The following is a 19,559-nucleotide window of genomic DNA, read 5'->3' on the forward strand; positions in this document are numbered from 1 at the left end:
CCAACTGCGACCCACTGACATTCATTGTTTGTCAAATTCACTTTTTTTTTAATTGAAAAAGTGCATTTCTAGATCGAATTTAATAAAAAGTTACTTGAAAAAGTTGTGTCTACGGAAATTTTATATCCATATGCCAAATTTTATGCAACTAGGATAATGTTAACGTTTTGCTTATTTTTGACAGATATCCCCTTTATTTTAAAAAACAAGTTTGGTTAATTGCCATCAATTCATGTATACATAACAAACTCATCATGGAGTTTAACTTTTCTGATGAATTTTTACTTATACGGACATTTTTAGAGAGAAATTAAAAATGTGCTATAAAAATTTCAACATGACTGTTGCAAAGTTTCAATCACTTGGCTATTTTCTTAAACAAACCTTTGATTTCGAAAAAGCAGAGGCAACTAGAAATAATTTCGATAGAACTATTATTATATTAAATTTTAAACAACAATAATATTATAGAAAATACAAAAGGGTACAAAAAATTACTTATTTATCTAAATGACGTTGTCAAAAACTTATAGCCTACATTTCAGTATGTCATCCTCCACGTTCAATACAAATTATGGTCCTTCTACTGACATCTGTAACTGCATTTTTAGTAAATTGGGGATTTATATTTGCACAGCATGGTATTTTCCAGATGTTGTATGTCAGTAAATGGTCTACTTCGGTACACTTTTTGTTTCAGGTAATCCCACAGGAAAAAGTCTAAAGGCGTAAAGTCGGGTGATCTAGGTGGCCAATAATGTTCCCAGTTACGTCCAATAACTTTGCCTCTGAGCATTTGTTGGAGGGACTGTTTCACAGTAACCGTGTTATGTATTGGTGGGCCATCAAGCTAATACCATAGGTCGTATTTAATAGTTAAAGGCATATTATCTAAAACTTCACTAACCTCATTATTTAAAAGGTTAAGATAACCGACGGATGATAAATTTTCCCTAAAGAAAAATGGCCTAATTATTTGGTCGTTAAGTATCCCACACCATACATTAGTTTTAAAGGAATACTGATCACCACATTCAACTGTGAAATTGGGATTTTCTTGGGCCCACCATCGGCAATTTTGAGAACTTACCGTTCCATTTGAAAAGAACGTTGCCTCATCTGTCCATAAAATTTTATAGGGAAGCTTTACATTTTCTTCTTTCTCTCCTTGAAACCAGAATGAAAACCCCAAACGGATATCAAAATTTCGTTCTTTTTATGTGTTAATGAGTTTTGGCTTGTAAGGCCAAAATTTATTCTTTAATAAATTTTTTTTAACACATTCTCTCTTGTAATCGGTATTTTTTATAATATCGGTTATGCTCGTTTCCCCGCGTTCAATAACTTTGAAACAAATGTTAAGTTGGGCCTCATCATCATATTTACTTGGAGTGTGCTTTTTCTTAAATTGATTTGCTACGGATTCTGTTTCTCTGAATTTCGACATTATCCTTGACACAGTAGTATGTTGAACATTTTTTCCTGGATGCCGTTCATTAAAAATGTTAGCTACTTGCCGATATGGTGTATTCTCACCACATATTAAAGCTATTTCTATCATTTCCTGAAGAGACAACATTATTGCAACAATAACTGTTAAAAATTTGACGAGTAAATCAACAACTTGACACTACCATAGCATGCATTTTGTTTGTCAAGACACACTTAAAAATTTTATTCAACGTGATTAAGCACCCTTACCGCCCTAGTTAGTGTTTATAAATAATCTGTAAATACTGAATATTGAAATTTTAATATAATTTCAACTCTAGTAATTTTATTAATACTTATTGCAATTTTTGAGTTGTGTCTGCTTTTTCAGAATTGAAGGTACTGACGTTTGTTTAAGAAAATAGCCAAGTGTTTGATTTGCACCAGTCATGTTAAAATTTTTATAGCACATTTTTAATTTCTCTCTAAAAATGTCCGTATTAGTAAAAATTCATCAGAAAAGGTAAACTCCATGATGAGTTTGTTATGTATACATGAATTGATGACAATTAACCGAACTTGCTTTTTAAACTAAAGGGGATATCTGTCAAAAATAAGCAAAACTTCAACTTTATCCTAGTTGCATAAAATTTGGCATACAGATATAAAATTGCCGTAGACGCAACTTTTTCAAGTAACTTTTTGTTAAATTCGATCTAGGAATGCACTTTTTCAATTTTTTTCAAAAAAAAAAGTTGAATTTGAACGTCAGTGGGTCGCAGTTGGCCGCATAATTTCAAGTTAAATTCAAAGCACAAACAAGTGCCAAAGTTAAACTGCATTGAAACTTTTCGAAAAAAAAGTTTCCCAAATGGTGCGCACTTTAATGGTGACACTGTATATTACTATTTTTCTATCACAGTCGTACCCAACGTTACATATTTTATTTGTAGAAAGCTCTCATCAACCGTCCAGCGCTTGGATCATTCCCCAGCGAGCACTGGCCCAACAAGCTGAAAGAAGTTCTAATGTCGGTGTCACCGAATCTACCCAACGTCACGACAATGATGTGTGGCTCTTGTTCTAACGAAAATGCCTACAAATGCCTCTTCATCGCATATCGAAAACATCAGAGGGGGGAAAACGTCGACTTCAGCGATCTCGAAATGAACTCCTGCATGGTGAATCAGCCACCTGGTGCTCCAAACCTGTCGCTGTTATCTTTCCATGGTGGTTTCCACGGCAGAACTATGGGTGAGTAAAAACTGGCGGCGAAGGTGAATTTTGAGTAAACACTGCTCTCTAGTGTTGATTTTAAGAGTTCCTGTAGTTTTTTTTTAATCACATTCTATTATTGGGTATAATGTGTGTCTTTGATCAAAATAAAGAATGGAACTAGTGTATAATTATAAAAATGCGGGAGTTCAACGTCGTTATAGTCACCACTATAACATCTACGGGTTTATAGCTGAGTCACCAGTGAAATAATACGTCATTAACTGTTTAAATCTGTTTTTCCGTTAACCAGCTGTCGCACCCCTACGAACGACGACCCTCAGAAGTCAAAACTTGTACGAGCTAAGGATTAATGAGGTCTTACCTTTTAACATGTGATTCCTAACACGGGATGGACGATAGCAAGTGAAAATCGATCGTTCAGACTAGGGCTTGAACCACCTACCAACACGGCAGTCAATTCCAGTGAGTGAAAACAGCACCCACGTCGAACTGCCCGGCTACCGACTACCTCTCGAATTTTTCCTGTAAGCTTCATTGTAATAAAATTTGGCAGCCACTGTCGCCACTGTCGGGGTGAGTGGCGGGGGATCACTGTCTCTCTCTTATGGGTGTTTGACAGTCCCCCGGTGCAGACCACACGGCACTCACCCAGTAAAGTTATCGGTCAACCACCTTATCCCGCATCTGCGGGCAACAGGCGTTTGCCGATTTCAAGCTAGATGTGTGGGAGAGGTGTCTCGCAAGAGCCCTCGGCGGTTACTCATCCAACGCTGGAAAGGTAGCTTTCCTAACATGAGTGCCCCTTGGGGTAACGTAAGGGTATGCGGTGCAGACCACACGGCGTACACCCAAAAGTTGTTGATGAACCGCCCTATCCCGCACCTACACGGGTAATGGGCGCGACATCTTCGACATATGATGTGTGGTAGAGGATGCTCGTGAGAGTCCTCGACGGTTACTCATCAAACGTTGGAAAGGGAACTTTCCTAACATGAGTTCTAGGGGGGAGGTGAGTGCCCGCTCGCGGCTGGAGGCTAGTGAGCCTCATCTCCAACTGGCGTTGGCCTCTTAGGGGTAGCGGCTCCGCTAGCGGGTAAAGGGATACAGGGCTGCGGTAATCCATTCATGGGTGCATTGCAGCCCCATTATGAGGCACTGGACGGCTCATGCTGTTCCGTGATCCTCGCCTGCTTCTGTACGGATCCAAGCGTTCGAGGTGTCGGGGCTTGCGGTCCTTCCGGGCTCTAGTATCCGAGTCTAGCCTTGGAGGGCACCAAGGCAGACGCTTGAGGTGTCGGAACCCGGTTGGACGGAGCTACTAGTATCCGAGCTTAGGACCCCGGCCGGCCACTTCCGGGACCATATTCCCAATTGATTTGGCATGGTTGGCGGGGGCAGGTGTGCGACGCGAGCACTCTCTGGCGAAAGAGGAGCTTAGTTAACTTGTACGAACGTTCGGTCGAACGCTGCCGATGGTCCTGTCTCTTGGTTAGCCACACTAAGTAGATGTAAGGAAGCAATTCCGGGTTCGGTGAGCGGGAGGAAGCCCTGCGAAATCCTGTTGGTGTGGGGTGAGGGGCGGTACCCGCAAGGATTTCCCGAAAATCCACCCCTCCACGCCCGATCGCATCCAACGCCAGGGTACGTCTGGGGGCCTAACCGGCCCCCCAGGCCCCCCGGTGCGGTCGTAACTATGACTCTCTTAATGGTGCGGATTTCTCCACATCAAATTTTGGATGTTAGTCAAATCCGAAAAAAAGGCTTGAATTCAGCCTCCTGCACGAAAAGGAGGTCTTTTTGAAAACCTGATCATTTGGTATATATACTTATAGTTCTCTCTCATTAGATGGTTCTAGAACGATGGCGAACTTCATCTCATCCCACGAGAATAGGATTTTTTCTCAGTCCAAGAGAAAACGAAAGTCCGAGGTTTCATATATAAAGTATAATGAGTAAAACAAGGAACAAAAACACAACGTGTAAAATCTTTCATGAAATAAAAGAAAACAGAACAAAGAAAATATCGCCAATTTGACTGTGCTATTTACTATTGGTTTAACCTCTTGAAAAACTACAATCGCACAAACTCAATGCAAAATACTTTTAGTTCTATTTTTACTTTAGGAAGAGTGGTGTATAACATTAAATTTGCTTTCTTTTTAATTGTAATCTAAACTCTGGCTAAACACCCCACACTAGGAACCCAACAATATATGACTTATTCGCAAATAGGAAGTGAACTCAATATCGACTGGTTAGTATTTAAAAAAACAAACACTTACATAACGCCTCTATGGTGGTCAAACATAGGTTTTGTTGACCCGGTGTGTCTTCAATACCAACTCATTCATTTTCTACTTCCCTATACCCAATACCGGCTCACAATTTTGCTATTGAGTTTCCTTAAATTTTGAACCCCGCGCTTAGAAACGAAATAACTTCCCTATTCAGGCCACTATCCTCAGCCTCAAAGGCTGAGAGATGACACTCCAGAACCCGCCTTCACGGGCTCTCGTGTGTGACTTCCTTCGTAATCCAGTCATTTAAGCTTAAATTAGGTAAGAATCTCGAAATTCGAGATACCCAGCTGTAAGTCTGTAAATACTTGTACATTGACACCCTTAAAGTTGTCTCAAAACCTACATATGGTAGGGTGTAAGCAACTATTAAATTTCAAGGTCAAAGGTCACAAAAATCGGTTTTTTGCGCTTTTTTTGGAAATATCTCATTTCCTATGGGTTTTTTGCTATTTGTATGCATTATCAATATTGTAGAATACAAAGTTCTCTACAAATTTTGTTTAAAAATTTTTTTCATACGGTGAACCGTTTTCGAGATAGAGGGCGGAGAGCGCGCGGTCACAGCATCACTTCAGGTCAACCGGTGCCTCCGGTCGAAAACGCGCCATATATAATTGATGAACTATCGATAAATCAATGATTATAAATATTTGTCAATTTTTATTAACTATTATATTATATTTTATCATTTTCTTCATGCATTAAATCTATATCTATTCAATAATACTGATAACCGTTTACTAAAATTAAAAAATAATTAAGAGAAAAACTTAAATCATAATATAATTACATTCCCATTTACACTAATGACATTTTAAATAGAAAATAATTTAGTGCCTCTTTAAAATCTGTAAATTTTAAAATTCTTCCACTACGTCGAAAATTATACCTGGGAATTATACGGGCCCCTATTATGAAAATAATGTGACGTTCATTATTGATGGCGGATTTCTTCTTCATCATGTTGTATGGAGCAGAGAAGATACTTTTTCTATTATTTTTGATAAATACATAAATTATTTACAAAGGCATTACAGTTCCAAAATAATTGTTGTATTTGACGGATATTCAGACTACAGTTAGAACGTAAAAGCTATGGAGCAGCAGAGAAGTATGAAGTTTGTGTCGATGAAACAATAGTTGTACCAGTTACTCAAGAAAAATTCTTATCAAATCGAAATAACAAAGATAAGTTCATTAATATGTTAATTGAAAAATTACAAGCTGCAAATATTACTACTAAACAAGCCAGAGATGATGCGGATGTTCTTATTGTTGAAACTGCAATTGAAGAATCAAAGTCTAAAAAAACTGCAGTTATAATAGGACAAGATATTGATTTACTTGTCATTTTAATTGGGCGTACACTGTCTTACGAACAAGAAATTTTCTTTAAAAAAGTTGGGAAAGGTAATGTAAAAACGGAGATATACTCGACTAAAAGTTTTGATAATTATCCTCATTCTAAAAAACATATTTTATTTCTGCACGCATTAAATGGCTGTGACACAACTTCTGCGCTTTTTAATGCTTTTAATGTGAAAAGTCTCGATCATCTTCTTTATTAGCATTACGTCAAGTCTACAAAACTTAATAAATCTGTGCAGCTTTCAAATATTCCACCAACAAGTGCAGCTGCTCATCAACATTTCAACCGTGTATATTATCAAGTTCAAACTTGGTATGGACATGATTTGGAACCCCAGGTATGGGGTTGGGTAATGCGAAACGATTTTCTGGAGCCTATCATGACAATTTTACCACCTGCTCCAGAAGATTTGCTAAGTACAATTTTCTGCAATTGTAAGAGTGGTTGTGGTTCGCGATGCGGATGCAGGAAAGCGGGCTTGCAATGCTCTTTAGCTTGTGGCCAATGTAATGGGCAAGCTTGTCTCAATGCTCTACCATATCAGAGCGATATTAACGAAGATGGAACCTTTGACCCCGAAATCATGGAAGAACTTGAGACAAATGTCGTTGAAGACGATAATGTAGACCAGTTTGAAATTTACCAGCAGCCAGAAGACGACGATGAAGAGGAAGAAGATGATCAAAATTATAAATTGTAGTTTTTGTACCCTTTATTCCATTTCTTTACTTTTAATAAAAATAAATGTATTCAATGATATTTTTTAATAAAAAGATTAATTCGTAATTTATTTGTTTTTTTTTTTCATCATGTAAGAAGTTATAAATATTAATTAGGTTGAAATTCAAATATAATTCCTATATTTTCATTAACAATTCTGCAATTACATGGGCAGGTAAGTGTTGTTAAATAAATTAATACTGAATAAAAAGTGGATAAGTTAGAAAAAAAATGATAAAATATAATATAATAGTTAATAAAAATTGACAAATATTTATAATCATTGATTTATCGATAGTTCATCAACTATATATGGCGCGTTTTCGACCGGAGGCACCGGTTGACCTGAAGTGATGCTGTGACCGCGTGCTCTCCGCCCTCTGTCTCGAAAACGGTTCACCGTATAAAAAATTTTTTCAAACAAAATTTGTAGATAACTTTATATTCTACAATATTGATACTGAATACAAATAGCAAAACACCCATAGGAAATGAGATATTTCCAAAAACAGCGCAAAAAACCGATTTTTGTGACCTTTGACCTTGAAATTTAATAGTTGCTTACACCCTACCATATGTAGGTTTCGAGACAACTTTTAGGGTGTCAATATACAAGTATTTACAGACTTACAGCTGGGTATCTCGAATTCCGAGGTGAACTTACTATAATGACTGGACTATCGTGGCTCTCGCAAGACCCCCCTCCCCCGAACTATCTGTCCTCTTTCTTTTCAAAAAGACAGAAATAAATCACTGGTGCTTCGTCCCCCTGTTTCTCACACCGTTTCCCGTAACCGTTGTTCACCTGCGACGGAGGCCACCAGAAAACTTATTTCGCTGGATTGACAAAACTCACGATTTCAATGGTGGGATATTGATATGCCCATATTTACATCCCGAGCAGTTTTCAGCTACGTGACTGACTGACTGTGCATATTTTCAAAACACGCCGATGAATTTTGTTTATATGAATACTCTCTCGGTCTTGCTTTAATGTTACACTGTATGAGACGCAGAAACGGCGTTTAAGAAAATTCTGAATTGAATAAATCTGTCTCTTTCCGAAGTTAGAATGTATAATACCATACATAGCTTTCGCTAGGTGTTACACTTTTTCCGCTTTCGAATAAATAACACAGCTCTACAAAAAAAAATTTTTGTGTTGCCCTGGATATTTTTGCAAGTTTTAATGTTTTCGAGTGCCTAAATCACAAATATATTTATGTAAGTACTGAATGTGCTCTATTTTTTATGATTTTTACGTATCTTGTATTTTTAATAATAATCGGCTTGTTAGTAAAAAAAAATTATTTTCTATCATGATTAGGCTTCTGCGCATCTTCTTTGCGCGTACAAACATCACGAGATCCCCACTTCTCGGGCTCCTTGCTCTGCAAAACAGCTGAGAACTCAGTTATTTGATAATATTGAAGTACTAACACGGAAATCTGAATAAGTTGTTATATGTTAATATTTTGTTTCAATTGTTGAGTGTCCGTTCTGATATATTTATCTTGTCTTTTTAAACATGAGTTTGTCACGAAGGAAGTGCAAATATAGTAGTGATTTATTCTGTTATATTTGTGGTATTTATATAATATATCAATAAAACAAAAAAGAAATACCACAGACTTTGTTAAGGAAACTTGTGCTGAATATTTCGGTTTTAAAATGGACAAATTAGATAAATCATGGGTTCCTAATAAAGTTTGTAAGTCTTGCGTTGAGTCTTTGCGGTTGTGGAAAAAAGGAGAACGTTCTGGATTAGACTTTGGTATTCCTATGATCTGGATTGAGCCTAAGAATCATTTCGATGATTGTTACTTTTGCGTAGTAGATGCTAAAGGTTTTAATCGAAATCAAACGTGGAGATATCCAGACTTACAGTCTACAAAATATCCTGTTTTACACAGTGAAAATCTCCCTCGGCCTATTTATGTTTCAAAAGTGATTCGTATGCCCTCAGAAACAATGATGTTGCCAAATTCACAGAAATCGAATCAGTCTACCAGTGGAAGTGAATGGGAGGGTGAAACATCCACGCCAAAGTTGTTTTCTCAAAATGAACTCAGTGATTTAATACGTGATCTAAATTTATCAAAACAAGGATCAGAACTGTTAGCTTCAAGATTGAAAGAAAAAATTTATTGGCACCGACAGTTACAATTACAACGTACAGAACGCGAGAAAGTGAGCTATTACAATTTTTTGATGAAAATGAAGGATTGGTATACTGTAATAATATTGCGAAGCTGCTTCTGGACATGGGTTTGAAAGAATACAAACCTACTGAGTGGCGTCTTTTTATTGATAGCTGTAAAAGAAGTTTAAAATGCGTCTTACTGCATAATGGAAATAAATTTGCATCAATTCCAATTGCCCATTTTACAAAACTCAAAGAAGAATATGAAAATGTCAAATTAGTTTTAGAAAATATCAATTACTCGGAGCATCAATGGTCGATCTGTATGGATTTAAAAATGGTTAATGTTTTACTTGGTCAACAAAGTGGATACACGAAATACCCTTGCTTCATTTGTATATGGGACAGTAGAGCAAAGCAACGTCATTGGGAACAAGATGTTTGGCCTGAAAGAAATTCTTTAACTGTCGTAAAACTAATGTAATAAGAGAGCCGTTGGTGAGCAGAGACAAAATTATACTTCCACCATTGCATATTAAGTTAGGAATGATAAAGCAATTCGTAAAAGCTTTGGACAAGGAAGGAGATTGTTTTAAATATATTTGTAGGAAACTTCCAAAACTTAGTATGGAAAAGTTGAAAGGTGGAATATTTGATGGTCCTCAAATACGGCAATTGATGAAAGACACTGATACACCCAAAATCAATTTTATATCTAGGGCAACAAAACCACTGTAGACCAGTGTAATACACCTTCTAATTCGCCACTTTTTCTCTGCTACATAATGGTATTTTCAGATCTGCTGCTATCCGACGTTTTGTCTTCCGGTCACCATCATCAACTTTATTTTTTCTCATGGGCACTACATTGGATTCTTTCTGTTTTGAATAAAATCAAATTTTACCTTTTCAAAGATATATCATAAATTATCATTTTTTCAAAACATTGGAGATATTGAGAAAAAAGTAATTCTCATCATAACAGGCTTTGATGTTTCTGAGTTTGACTTTCGAATTGTTACACTCAATGACATTTTGTTATTGTACAAGTCATTGAATTTTTGGCAAAAAATGGCTTTCACGAATGAAGAAACAAGAGATATGATACAAATTTGTTACAAATACGATAGTTTGATTCGTTGAGATGAAAAATTACCAAGACAGAATCGACAATGAAAATTTGATAAATGAGATGTGTATGAGGTAAATTAAACATTGTGTCCTTTTCAATGAAAATAGAACTTTGAACTCATAAAAATACCTAATTAATTAAAATGTAAAAACAAAAGTAAATCACAGCAAATCTCAAAATGCTGGCCTTGTTCATGATAACACAACTGTGCCCTTCTTCGAATATTATTCATTGCAAGATTAATTTCCCTCCTCCTCAATCTTCCGAATTCTCTAACAATGCTGTGTTGAAGGTACTCAATATTTTGATATTCCCTCTCACATTCATTCCAAAAAAGGTAGTCAAGATAAAAAAATCTGGTGACTCCAGGTGGATAACTACTGATTTGAGAGAAATTCGTAGAAGGTTAACCGAGTTATCTGAGCTGAACAAAGTATATAAAAATGGTTTATATCAGAGGGAATATCAAGAACTTAAAATAATTTATCAGGATAAATTGAAGCATGCTAATGCAATGATGATAGAATCTCTTCTGCTGATAATAAAGTGAAAGAATCCTGGAAAATCATCAAGGAAACTCAGACTGGTTATTCTGGCAATGCAATACCTTGTCTAGAAAGTGCTGAAGACGGGGTCCTTCTTTCTGATGATTTTGCTATATGCAACCTTTCTAGTGAGTATTTTTCAACTGTTAGCAGTAGCATATCCAAACCTGATACTGAAAATATTAATTATATGTCATCTTCACATCAAAGTATTTTTTATATAATAATAATAATAATTTATTCACATACAAGTTACACAGTTATACAAAGTTAGTGTGCAAATAATGCGTTGCAAATAAATTAAGATAACTCACAAAAGGTAAACCTTGAGCGTGAGATGCTTTACTATAAGCTATACATTTTTAGACATATACCCAAATAACACATGATCACAAGAAAAATAATGCATTTCCAAGTCTGATTCAAACTTATGTATCAGAGTGAAACGTCTTGAGAGAAAAAAAATGAATGAATATTATAAGTTATACATATTTTTTACATCAATATATTGATGTATTCGAAGGCGGGGGATTCGGAGAACCCATAACTTGGTTTTTCATTTGAAAACCCTTAAGTTATGTATATTTTTCAGGGTTTTTGGTAATTCATTATAAAGTTTTGGACCTAAGTAAAAAAAACTTCTTTGTAGTATGTTTTTTGATGGTCTTGCTACTTGCGACATGTTCAATTTTTGTCGTGTTAGGTATGGATGACTGATGGCTTGTAGGCTTGCTTTGTATTTATGTTGGCGGGCTACAGTGCTCACAAAATATAATTGTCTAATATCCAAGATTTTCGATTCATCAAAAAGTAGTTCGGTAGGGTAAGTATACCGTTTTCTAAAAATGACTTTGAGAATAATTTTCTGCATTTTTTCCAGATTTATAAGAAACGTTTTATTGGATGCACCCCAAGCAATGACTCCATAATTGAGGTGGCTCTCGATCAGCGCGTAGTATAATATTTTCATTTGACTTGTGGTGAATATATTCGAATAGTGTTTCATCCTGTATAGAATACTCCTCAATTTCTTGACTACATAATTTACATGTACGTTCCATTTCAAGTTACAATCAAGGTAAATTCCTAAGTATTTATGACTGTCTGCCCTTTTAATTCTCACAACTTCATTAGGTTGATTGATCCGTATGGTGTCAAAATTAGGTAAGTTTTTGGAGTAAGAAGTGAAGGGAATGAAGTATGTTTTATCCTTATTTACTGTCAGTAGTTGCCCGTCAAACCATTCAAGGATAATTCCGAAGTCTCGTTCTACTAAAATTTTCAAATCATCCCAAGTTTTGGCTTTATAGAATACTGCGGTGTCATCAGCAAAGCTCATCACATTTCCTTCTAAATTCAATTTGAATAGGTCGTTCAAATATATATTGAAGAGTATAGGACCAAGGACTGTGCCTTGTGGAACACCAAATTCAATGACTCGGGTAAAACTTATGCAGTCGTTGATTTCGGTACATTGTTCTCGGTTACTCAGGTAACTCTTGAATATCTGAAACGCAGTACCTCTAAAACCTATACTTTCCAAAGTATTTAGAAGCAATTCATGGCAGACAGTATCGAATGCCTTTTTAAGATCCACCAGGATGCATAGAGCAGGTTGTTTATTGTCTACAGCTTGACTTATTTCAGTTGTTAATAGGTTAATAGCGTCTTCTGTGGATCTGTTCTCCCGAAACCCGAACTGCTTATCCGACATCAATTCATATGTTTTAAGAAATGTTGTGATTCTGTGTTTCAAAAGTTTCTCATAGATTTTTGCTAGATTTGAGATTAGTGATATTAGTCTATAATTTGAGACTTTTCGTTTTGATCCTGTTTTGAAAAGAGGCTTTACAATTGCCGTTTTGAATGCTTTTGGAAAAATACCAATCTTCAGTGAGAGGTTCATGATGTGCGTCAACGGTTTGTATATATGATTAGCTATAAGTTGTAAAGTTTCGGCCGTTATCCCATCTTTCCCAGGTGCTTTATTTTTTTTCAAACTTCTGATTGTTTTCAATGTCTCCTCTTCAGTAATTTCTTCTAAGTAAAATGAATTTAATCGACATGTTTGAGGTTTGTTAGATGAGAAGCTGGCTTTACTTTCTATTTTTTCTGATAGTTCTCTTCCGATGTTTGTAAAGTATTCGTTGAATCTATTGGCAATATCTAATTTATTCCTTAAAATGTGTCCATTTTCTGTCTCAATTTCAAGAATTTCATTTTGATGTTTATTTTTGTTCGACATGTCATTCAAACATAGCCAAAGATTTGAAGAGTTATGTTGATGGAAAGTTATTTTATTTTGGTAATATTTTCTTTTGTTTTTTTTTATGAGTACATTCAGTTTGTTACGATGTTTCTTGAAGTTATTCACGTTCTCTTGGGTGGGGTTTTGTTTCATAAGAATGAACAATCGGTATTTTTGATTAATGGAGGCTACTATACCTTTTGTTATCCACTCTTTCCTTTTAATATCCGATCTCTTGTATTTGATTGTTGAAGTACATTCTTGTATATATTTTTGCATTAAGTTTATGAAACAATTCACAGCATGTTCAGGATCATTGTGTTCATAAATTTCGCACCAATTTTCAGCTTGAATGTGAGAAAATAATCTCATTTTATTGAGATATTGTTTTGTTGAAAGTGTATTTTGAATTTCTCTTTTTTTTTCAGGCAGACAGATTTGTAATACTATAGGATAATGGTCGGTAACACCCATCTCCATCACAACTGGTATACAGAAACTTTCACCGATAGTATTTTTCAAAAATATATGATCAATACATGTTCTGGAGTTTTTAATATTTCTTGTGTATGTGTTAATTGTTGAGAAATATCCATGTGCCGTCATTACATTTAGGTAATCTTGTACTTGTTCATTGTTGCTCAGAATATTAATATTAGTATCGCCCACTATGATATGAATGTTAGTTTTTGGACAGTGCCGCAGATATTCGTCTAGTTTTTCATTAAAAACATTGATACTTGTTGAAGGTGATCTATAAATTCCTGTAATCAAAATGCTTTTATCAGCAAATTTGGTTTGGATTTCTACAGCCCTGATTTCACCTATATTTATTATGTTATATTGAAATTCTATACCACGTTTGAAGTAGATAACAAGACCATCATTTTGATTTAGCGTTCCCTCATTATAAATAAGGTCATATCCTACAATGTAATGAGCAGAAATATCTTGGATAACCCAAGTTTCTGTTAGCACTATGAAATCAAATTCATTTGCTATTTCACCCAAAATAATGTTCAGTTCATCTAAATTTTTTGATATACTTCGTATGTTTGTATGTATTATGTTGAGACTGGTGTTTGTTTTGTTCAGTAGATCATTAAGATTGGATATATTTCTGGCCGAAAATGTTTCTATGGAATTTATTTGGAAATCTTTGACATATGTATTCATTATTTTCTATCAGCGTTTCACTTTGTACAGTACAATTTTGTTAGTTTTAAAGAGCTTGTAGCGGTTAGTGAATATAATATAATTATGTCGGTTAGTGAATATAATATAATTATATGAAGATATTTGGAAAATAATAATAATAATAATAATAATAATAATATATTTATAATAGCTATTTGGTAGAATTCTTTCGTGTAGTTCGTTTATCTTGTAATAAATTTTTACTGGTTTTCCTGGGAATAGTTGTTTTCGGAGAGCTCGGGCCCTCTTCAAAGCATATATCGGGATAGTCCAAGGTTTCAGTTTGAGCTATTAGAGTTGGTGAAGGAATATTTTCTATCTGATAGTCTTTCTGTGTGTTTTGAGTAAAAGTAATGACTTCAGGTACTGGTGTGCCTAGGTCACTCTGTGATTTTTCTAGATTTTCTAATTCACTTTCGTTTTCCAGATCTTCGAGATCCGAAGGGGTGAAAATTTTATTATTTAAATGAAGTTTATTGTTTTTAATGAAGCAATTATTATGTTTATCTTGCTTTGCTACGTGTAAATGCTTTCTTAATATTTTATTTTCCTTCCTCTGTTGTTTAGTGAGATCATTACCTATAGTTATTGAGGTTCCTTTCAGGTTCTTTACCTCCTTTAGAATGCTTTTTTTTTTAAATATGATGTGAATTCAACTTCCACAGGACAATTCAACGTTCTCCCCAAAGGAAATATGTTGTTGAGGTCACTCTCAACTAGTTCAATTTTTAGAAGATCTTTGAATAACTTTATGATATAAGTTGTTGTTATGGTTTGTTCTTTTCTCTCACATCCATATATTACGACACCATTTTTCCTCTGATTCCTTTCAAGCAACTCAATTTTATTTTTCAGTTCCTCGTTTTCCTTCTCCGCTTTACTGAGACGATGATTTATTTCCTCGATTTTCAAAGCGAGTTTCACTTCAACTGCTTGTAATTCAGATTTTAATTCTTTATTTCCTTTCAAAATTTCAGCTAAAAGTTGTTTATTGGATATATCCTGAGACATTATATTATTTGTGTATGGTCGCTTTAATCCTTATCGTGTTTTTGACTTGTTAAAAACACTATGGGTTTGAACAATAGGTGTATGTGTATTTATATGTTTATTGGTTATTTGATTTCTTCAACGTCTTTTGACTGGACTTCATAAGATGTGATGATTATTGTGGGTGTAGAATAACTATATCTTTTCAAAATATTTGTTTTAATGAAGGAAACATACCATTGCTTCGAATTTTTCAAGAGCTCTTTCGGTACACACACTAACTTAGGCTCACCACACATATCCAGCAACTAAGATGGAAATTGAACAAGTTATCAAAAAAGTTTGTAAGAAAAAATCGTCCGGTATTGATGAAATTCCTGGTCTTATTAGAAAAAACATTGTCGATATAATTTCTGAGCCTTTGACTCATATAGTTAACTCCACTTTCAAAGAAGGGAGGTTTCCTGATATACTGAAAATGTCAAAGGTTTTGCCAATATATAAAAATAAGGGCTCGAGATCTGACTGTGCACCTTACAGGCTTATATCGCTACCTAGTCAGTTTTCTAAGATTATTGAATACTGTTTCTATCAAAGATTATATGATTACTTTGAATCATTCAGAATATATTCTTCTAATCAGAATGCTTATAGAAGAAATAAATCCAAAGTTGGTACAATTGATCAACTCATTAAACATGTGTTGGAAATCTTGAAAAACAAACAGCAGACTCTGGGGTTATTTTTTTATTTGAGCAAAGCTTTCGACCTCGTTGACCATGACATACTGCTACTCAAATTGCAGTTTGCGTGGCCCTGCATTGAATTGGGTTAGATCTTACCTGACTGGCCGTAGTCAGCTGGTCTCTGTGAATGGAATTAACTCTGTAAGTAAATGTATAGTAAGAGGGGTACCTCAAGGCTCTGTTTTAGGACCTCTTTTATTTTTGGTTTTTATTGGTGATCTTCCGAAATTTGTTTTGAAAGCTTCCATTACTATAATTTTTGCGGATGAGACTAACATCTTGGTATCTGCGGAAACTATGTCCGAAGTAATTGTCAAAGCTAATGAAGTAACTGATCAAACTGAGGAGTGGTGTTCTACAAATGGCCTGCTGCTAAATTCTGCCAATTCTCAAATGCTCAACTTTGTTACTAAAAATATAACTATTGATAAAAGCTATTTGGTAAGATTAAATAATGAAACTTTACATCAAGTTAATTGTACTAAGTTCAATGACTTGTACAATAACAAAATGTCATTGAGTGTAATAAATTTAAAGTCAAATTTAGAAACATCAAAGTGAAAGCCTATTATGATAGGAATTATTTTTTTTCTATATCTCCAATTTTTCGAAAAAGAATGATAACTTATGATACATCATTGAAAAGGTAAAATCTGGTTCAAAGAAAGAATGCAATGTAGCGCCCATGAGAAAAAATAAAGTTGATGATAGTGGCCTGAAGACGAAACGTCGGATAGTAAAATAGTAAATCTGAAAACACCAGTATGTAGCAGGAAAAAAGTGGCGATGTGAAAGTGCGATTTATTTTCGAATTCTTCGAAAAATAAAGCCAGAAAAAAATGAAAACTATTTTCCGAAATTTCTTTTTTTTTCCGGATATACTCGGAATTTTAGAACTTTCTCAACGGCATATTGTCAGTCAGGTAAATGCGCAACTTTGCGCCAATTTAACCATCTTCGTATCCCTCATAGTTTCCGAGATTTCAATGGTGAGGATCGAATTTGAAACACCCTATACATACATCCATCCTTACAGTCTTTCACATTTATATTAGTATTATTATTAGTATAGATTTTCAAAATAAAATTTTTAATGACACATTTAGTTTTTGAAGTGCAATATCATACATTCCACCTTACGCTAAAATATCATAACGATAAAGTGATTCAGCCAGTGATTTTTAAATTAATAAAAGGAGATTGTTAGAAAAGATCTCTGGTAATTAATGAAATTTATATATAAGCTTTCTCAATTTATTTGTTAGATAGTTGATATGGTTACCCCATTATCTATTATAACTAATAAGTACTTGATTTTTTCACCTCTGTAATATCCTCGTTGATGTTGTTCATTTTTATGCTACTGAAAGTTGGTCTATTAACTTCTGTTGCAGAGAATTTATCTTATTTTTCAACAGACCTCGATTTTCAATGTATCTTGGATAGTTTATGATATCAAATATGTTTTAAAAATTCAAAATAGGACAAGAATGTACCGTATGTTCCTCTTTTATAGGTACCCTGTCCACAACACATTCGAAAGCCATCCACAAAATAGATATCCCTGGATTTGATTGGCCAGCGGCTCCATTTCCAAAATACAAGTACCCTCTAGAGGAAAACGTTAGGGAAAACCAAGCGGAAGACGAAAAATGCCTTGCTGAAGTGGAAGTCCTCATTGAGAAATATCGAAAAAAAGGTTAGTGTTCATCAGACATAATATTGAATAGATTCAATTGTTTTCGTAAATCAATTATATCAACTTCTTGTTTGCTCTTAGACAAATTCAACACAGGTAAATTTTGGGGTGAATTGGGTGGGTGAAGTACATCAAGTACGTCAATACTTCATTGTAAAAAAAATGTGTAATATGAATATTGTAAGTGACATCAACATAAAATAGAAGAATTGCAATAAATCGCCGTACAATTTACTGGCAACAAGATGGTGCTCCCCTCATAATCGAAAAAATGCCATTGAATTTCTTGATAACGATGAGTTTCCTATCAGATTGTTTGTTAATATAAAATTCAGGGTGGGGCACCCCATACGTCACGGTCCCTGTACACCAAACCATTGATTTTTTCAGGAATTCTCCCACTTGTATATTGATCAAGGCTGCAGAAAAAAAACATTTTTGGAAGTCTACAGGGCTCAAAAGAATGTGACATATCAAAGGTGTGTTTTTTCAAATGGAACACCCTGTATTTCGTTATACTTTTGAACAAGTCACAAATACCCGTTCTCGAATTATTGATTTTTTTATGAACATGTAAGGTACAATTGAAAACTGGATAACATCGAAATGTATGGAATTCATCCCTTCGAATTTTGACCAAGCATAAAAATGATGTTGGGCTATTGATTTTGATAAAACCCGTTTCTCAAAATAGTAGGTACAAAATGTTCAAAATTCATTGTCACATTTTTGTAATTTCGGACAAAGATCACTTTGTTATTACAATTAGAATATACTCTGTATTTTTTGTTTTGAACAATGCATAATTCAATTATCTTTCATTTCATTTTGGGGTTCCCTATACCTAACCTAAAAAGTTTTTCGCTTATTGACTTTTTCAAATAGTAGTTTTTAATTCAATGCATTCTTTGAATCAAGGTAGCTTTCTCATTGACAGTTGTAATAGTTCACTCGATCAAAAATATTTACTAAAATGAACTTATCAATTACATTTATATTCTGACAGTAGTTTATTGAACAGACTATACAATTTTTAATTATTCAATTGAAACAACAACAAAATATGAAAAACGAGTAGTTGCTCGAAATGACGACCATTCTGTTGAACATTTAACATTTAATAAAATTTGGTAACACTCTTCTAAAAACAGTCCTTACTATCTATCTCCGTCATATTTTACAATGTGGTTGAAGTAGTGTTATTAAACTCATCGTTCAAGTATCCCAATAGGAAAAAATCGAGGCAAATCAAATCTAGTGATCTAGATGTCCAATTTTGTAGTCCTCCCACACCAATCCATTTATTCGGAAAGCACATATTTACAAAGTGTCGGACACTGAATTTAAAATGTGCCGGAGCTCCATCCAATTGTTACCATATCTGTTGACTGATATTTAGTGACACATACTCCAGAAGATCAGACTGATCATCTTGTAAAAATTGTAAAAGGTATGGTCATACAGGGTAGGTCACTGAAAAGGAAACAGATCGAATATCTTCGAAACACATGTTTTCTGAAAAAAACACGACGATTTGTAATCCAAGCGGGACATCTTTCTATCATAACCTCAACTGTCATACCTCTCCCCCCACCCCTCGGTGACTATCATCCAAACAATTTGAATAGGGAAAGTAGTAAGTGTGAAACATAAATAAAAAGGAATTCGGCCATGTCAATTTTCGCGACCTAACTTTCTATTTTGGCGCTCTCTTGCGGGAAAAAAACTGTTACGTATTCCAAATTACGATACTTCATTTGCAAGCTAATTTAACATGAATTCGGTGACAATGCATTAAGG

The 19,559-nt window shown here is 34.6% G+C and overlaps 1 protein-coding gene across 1 annotated transcript in view; it reads left to right on the plus strand.

Annotated features, from left to right (window-relative positions):
* Positions 1 to 19,559, plus strand: part of LOC111511411 (4-aminobutyrate aminotransferase, mitochondrial) — a 128,633-nt gene that overhangs the window by 69,964 nt on the left and 39,110 nt on the right. Inside the window, exons 4-5 of the mRNA XM_074177727.1 lie at positions 2,385 to 2,685; positions 17,577 to 17,759. Coding sequence (XP_074033828.1) covers positions 2,385 to 2,685; positions 17,577 to 17,759 — 484 coding nt within the window. The remainder of the gene's footprint in view (positions 1 to 2,384; positions 2,686 to 17,576; positions 17,760 to 19,559) is intronic.

Source organism: Leptinotarsa decemlineata, unplaced genomic scaffold (genome assembly GCF_025532065.1).
Source record: "Leptinotarsa decemlineata unplaced genomic scaffold, Ldec_3_MD MMD2_tig00003192_RagTag_RagTag, whole genome shotgun sequence".
In the NCBI taxonomy this organism is placed as follows: Eukaryota; Metazoa; Arthropoda; class Insecta; order Coleoptera; family Chrysomelidae; genus Leptinotarsa; species Leptinotarsa decemlineata.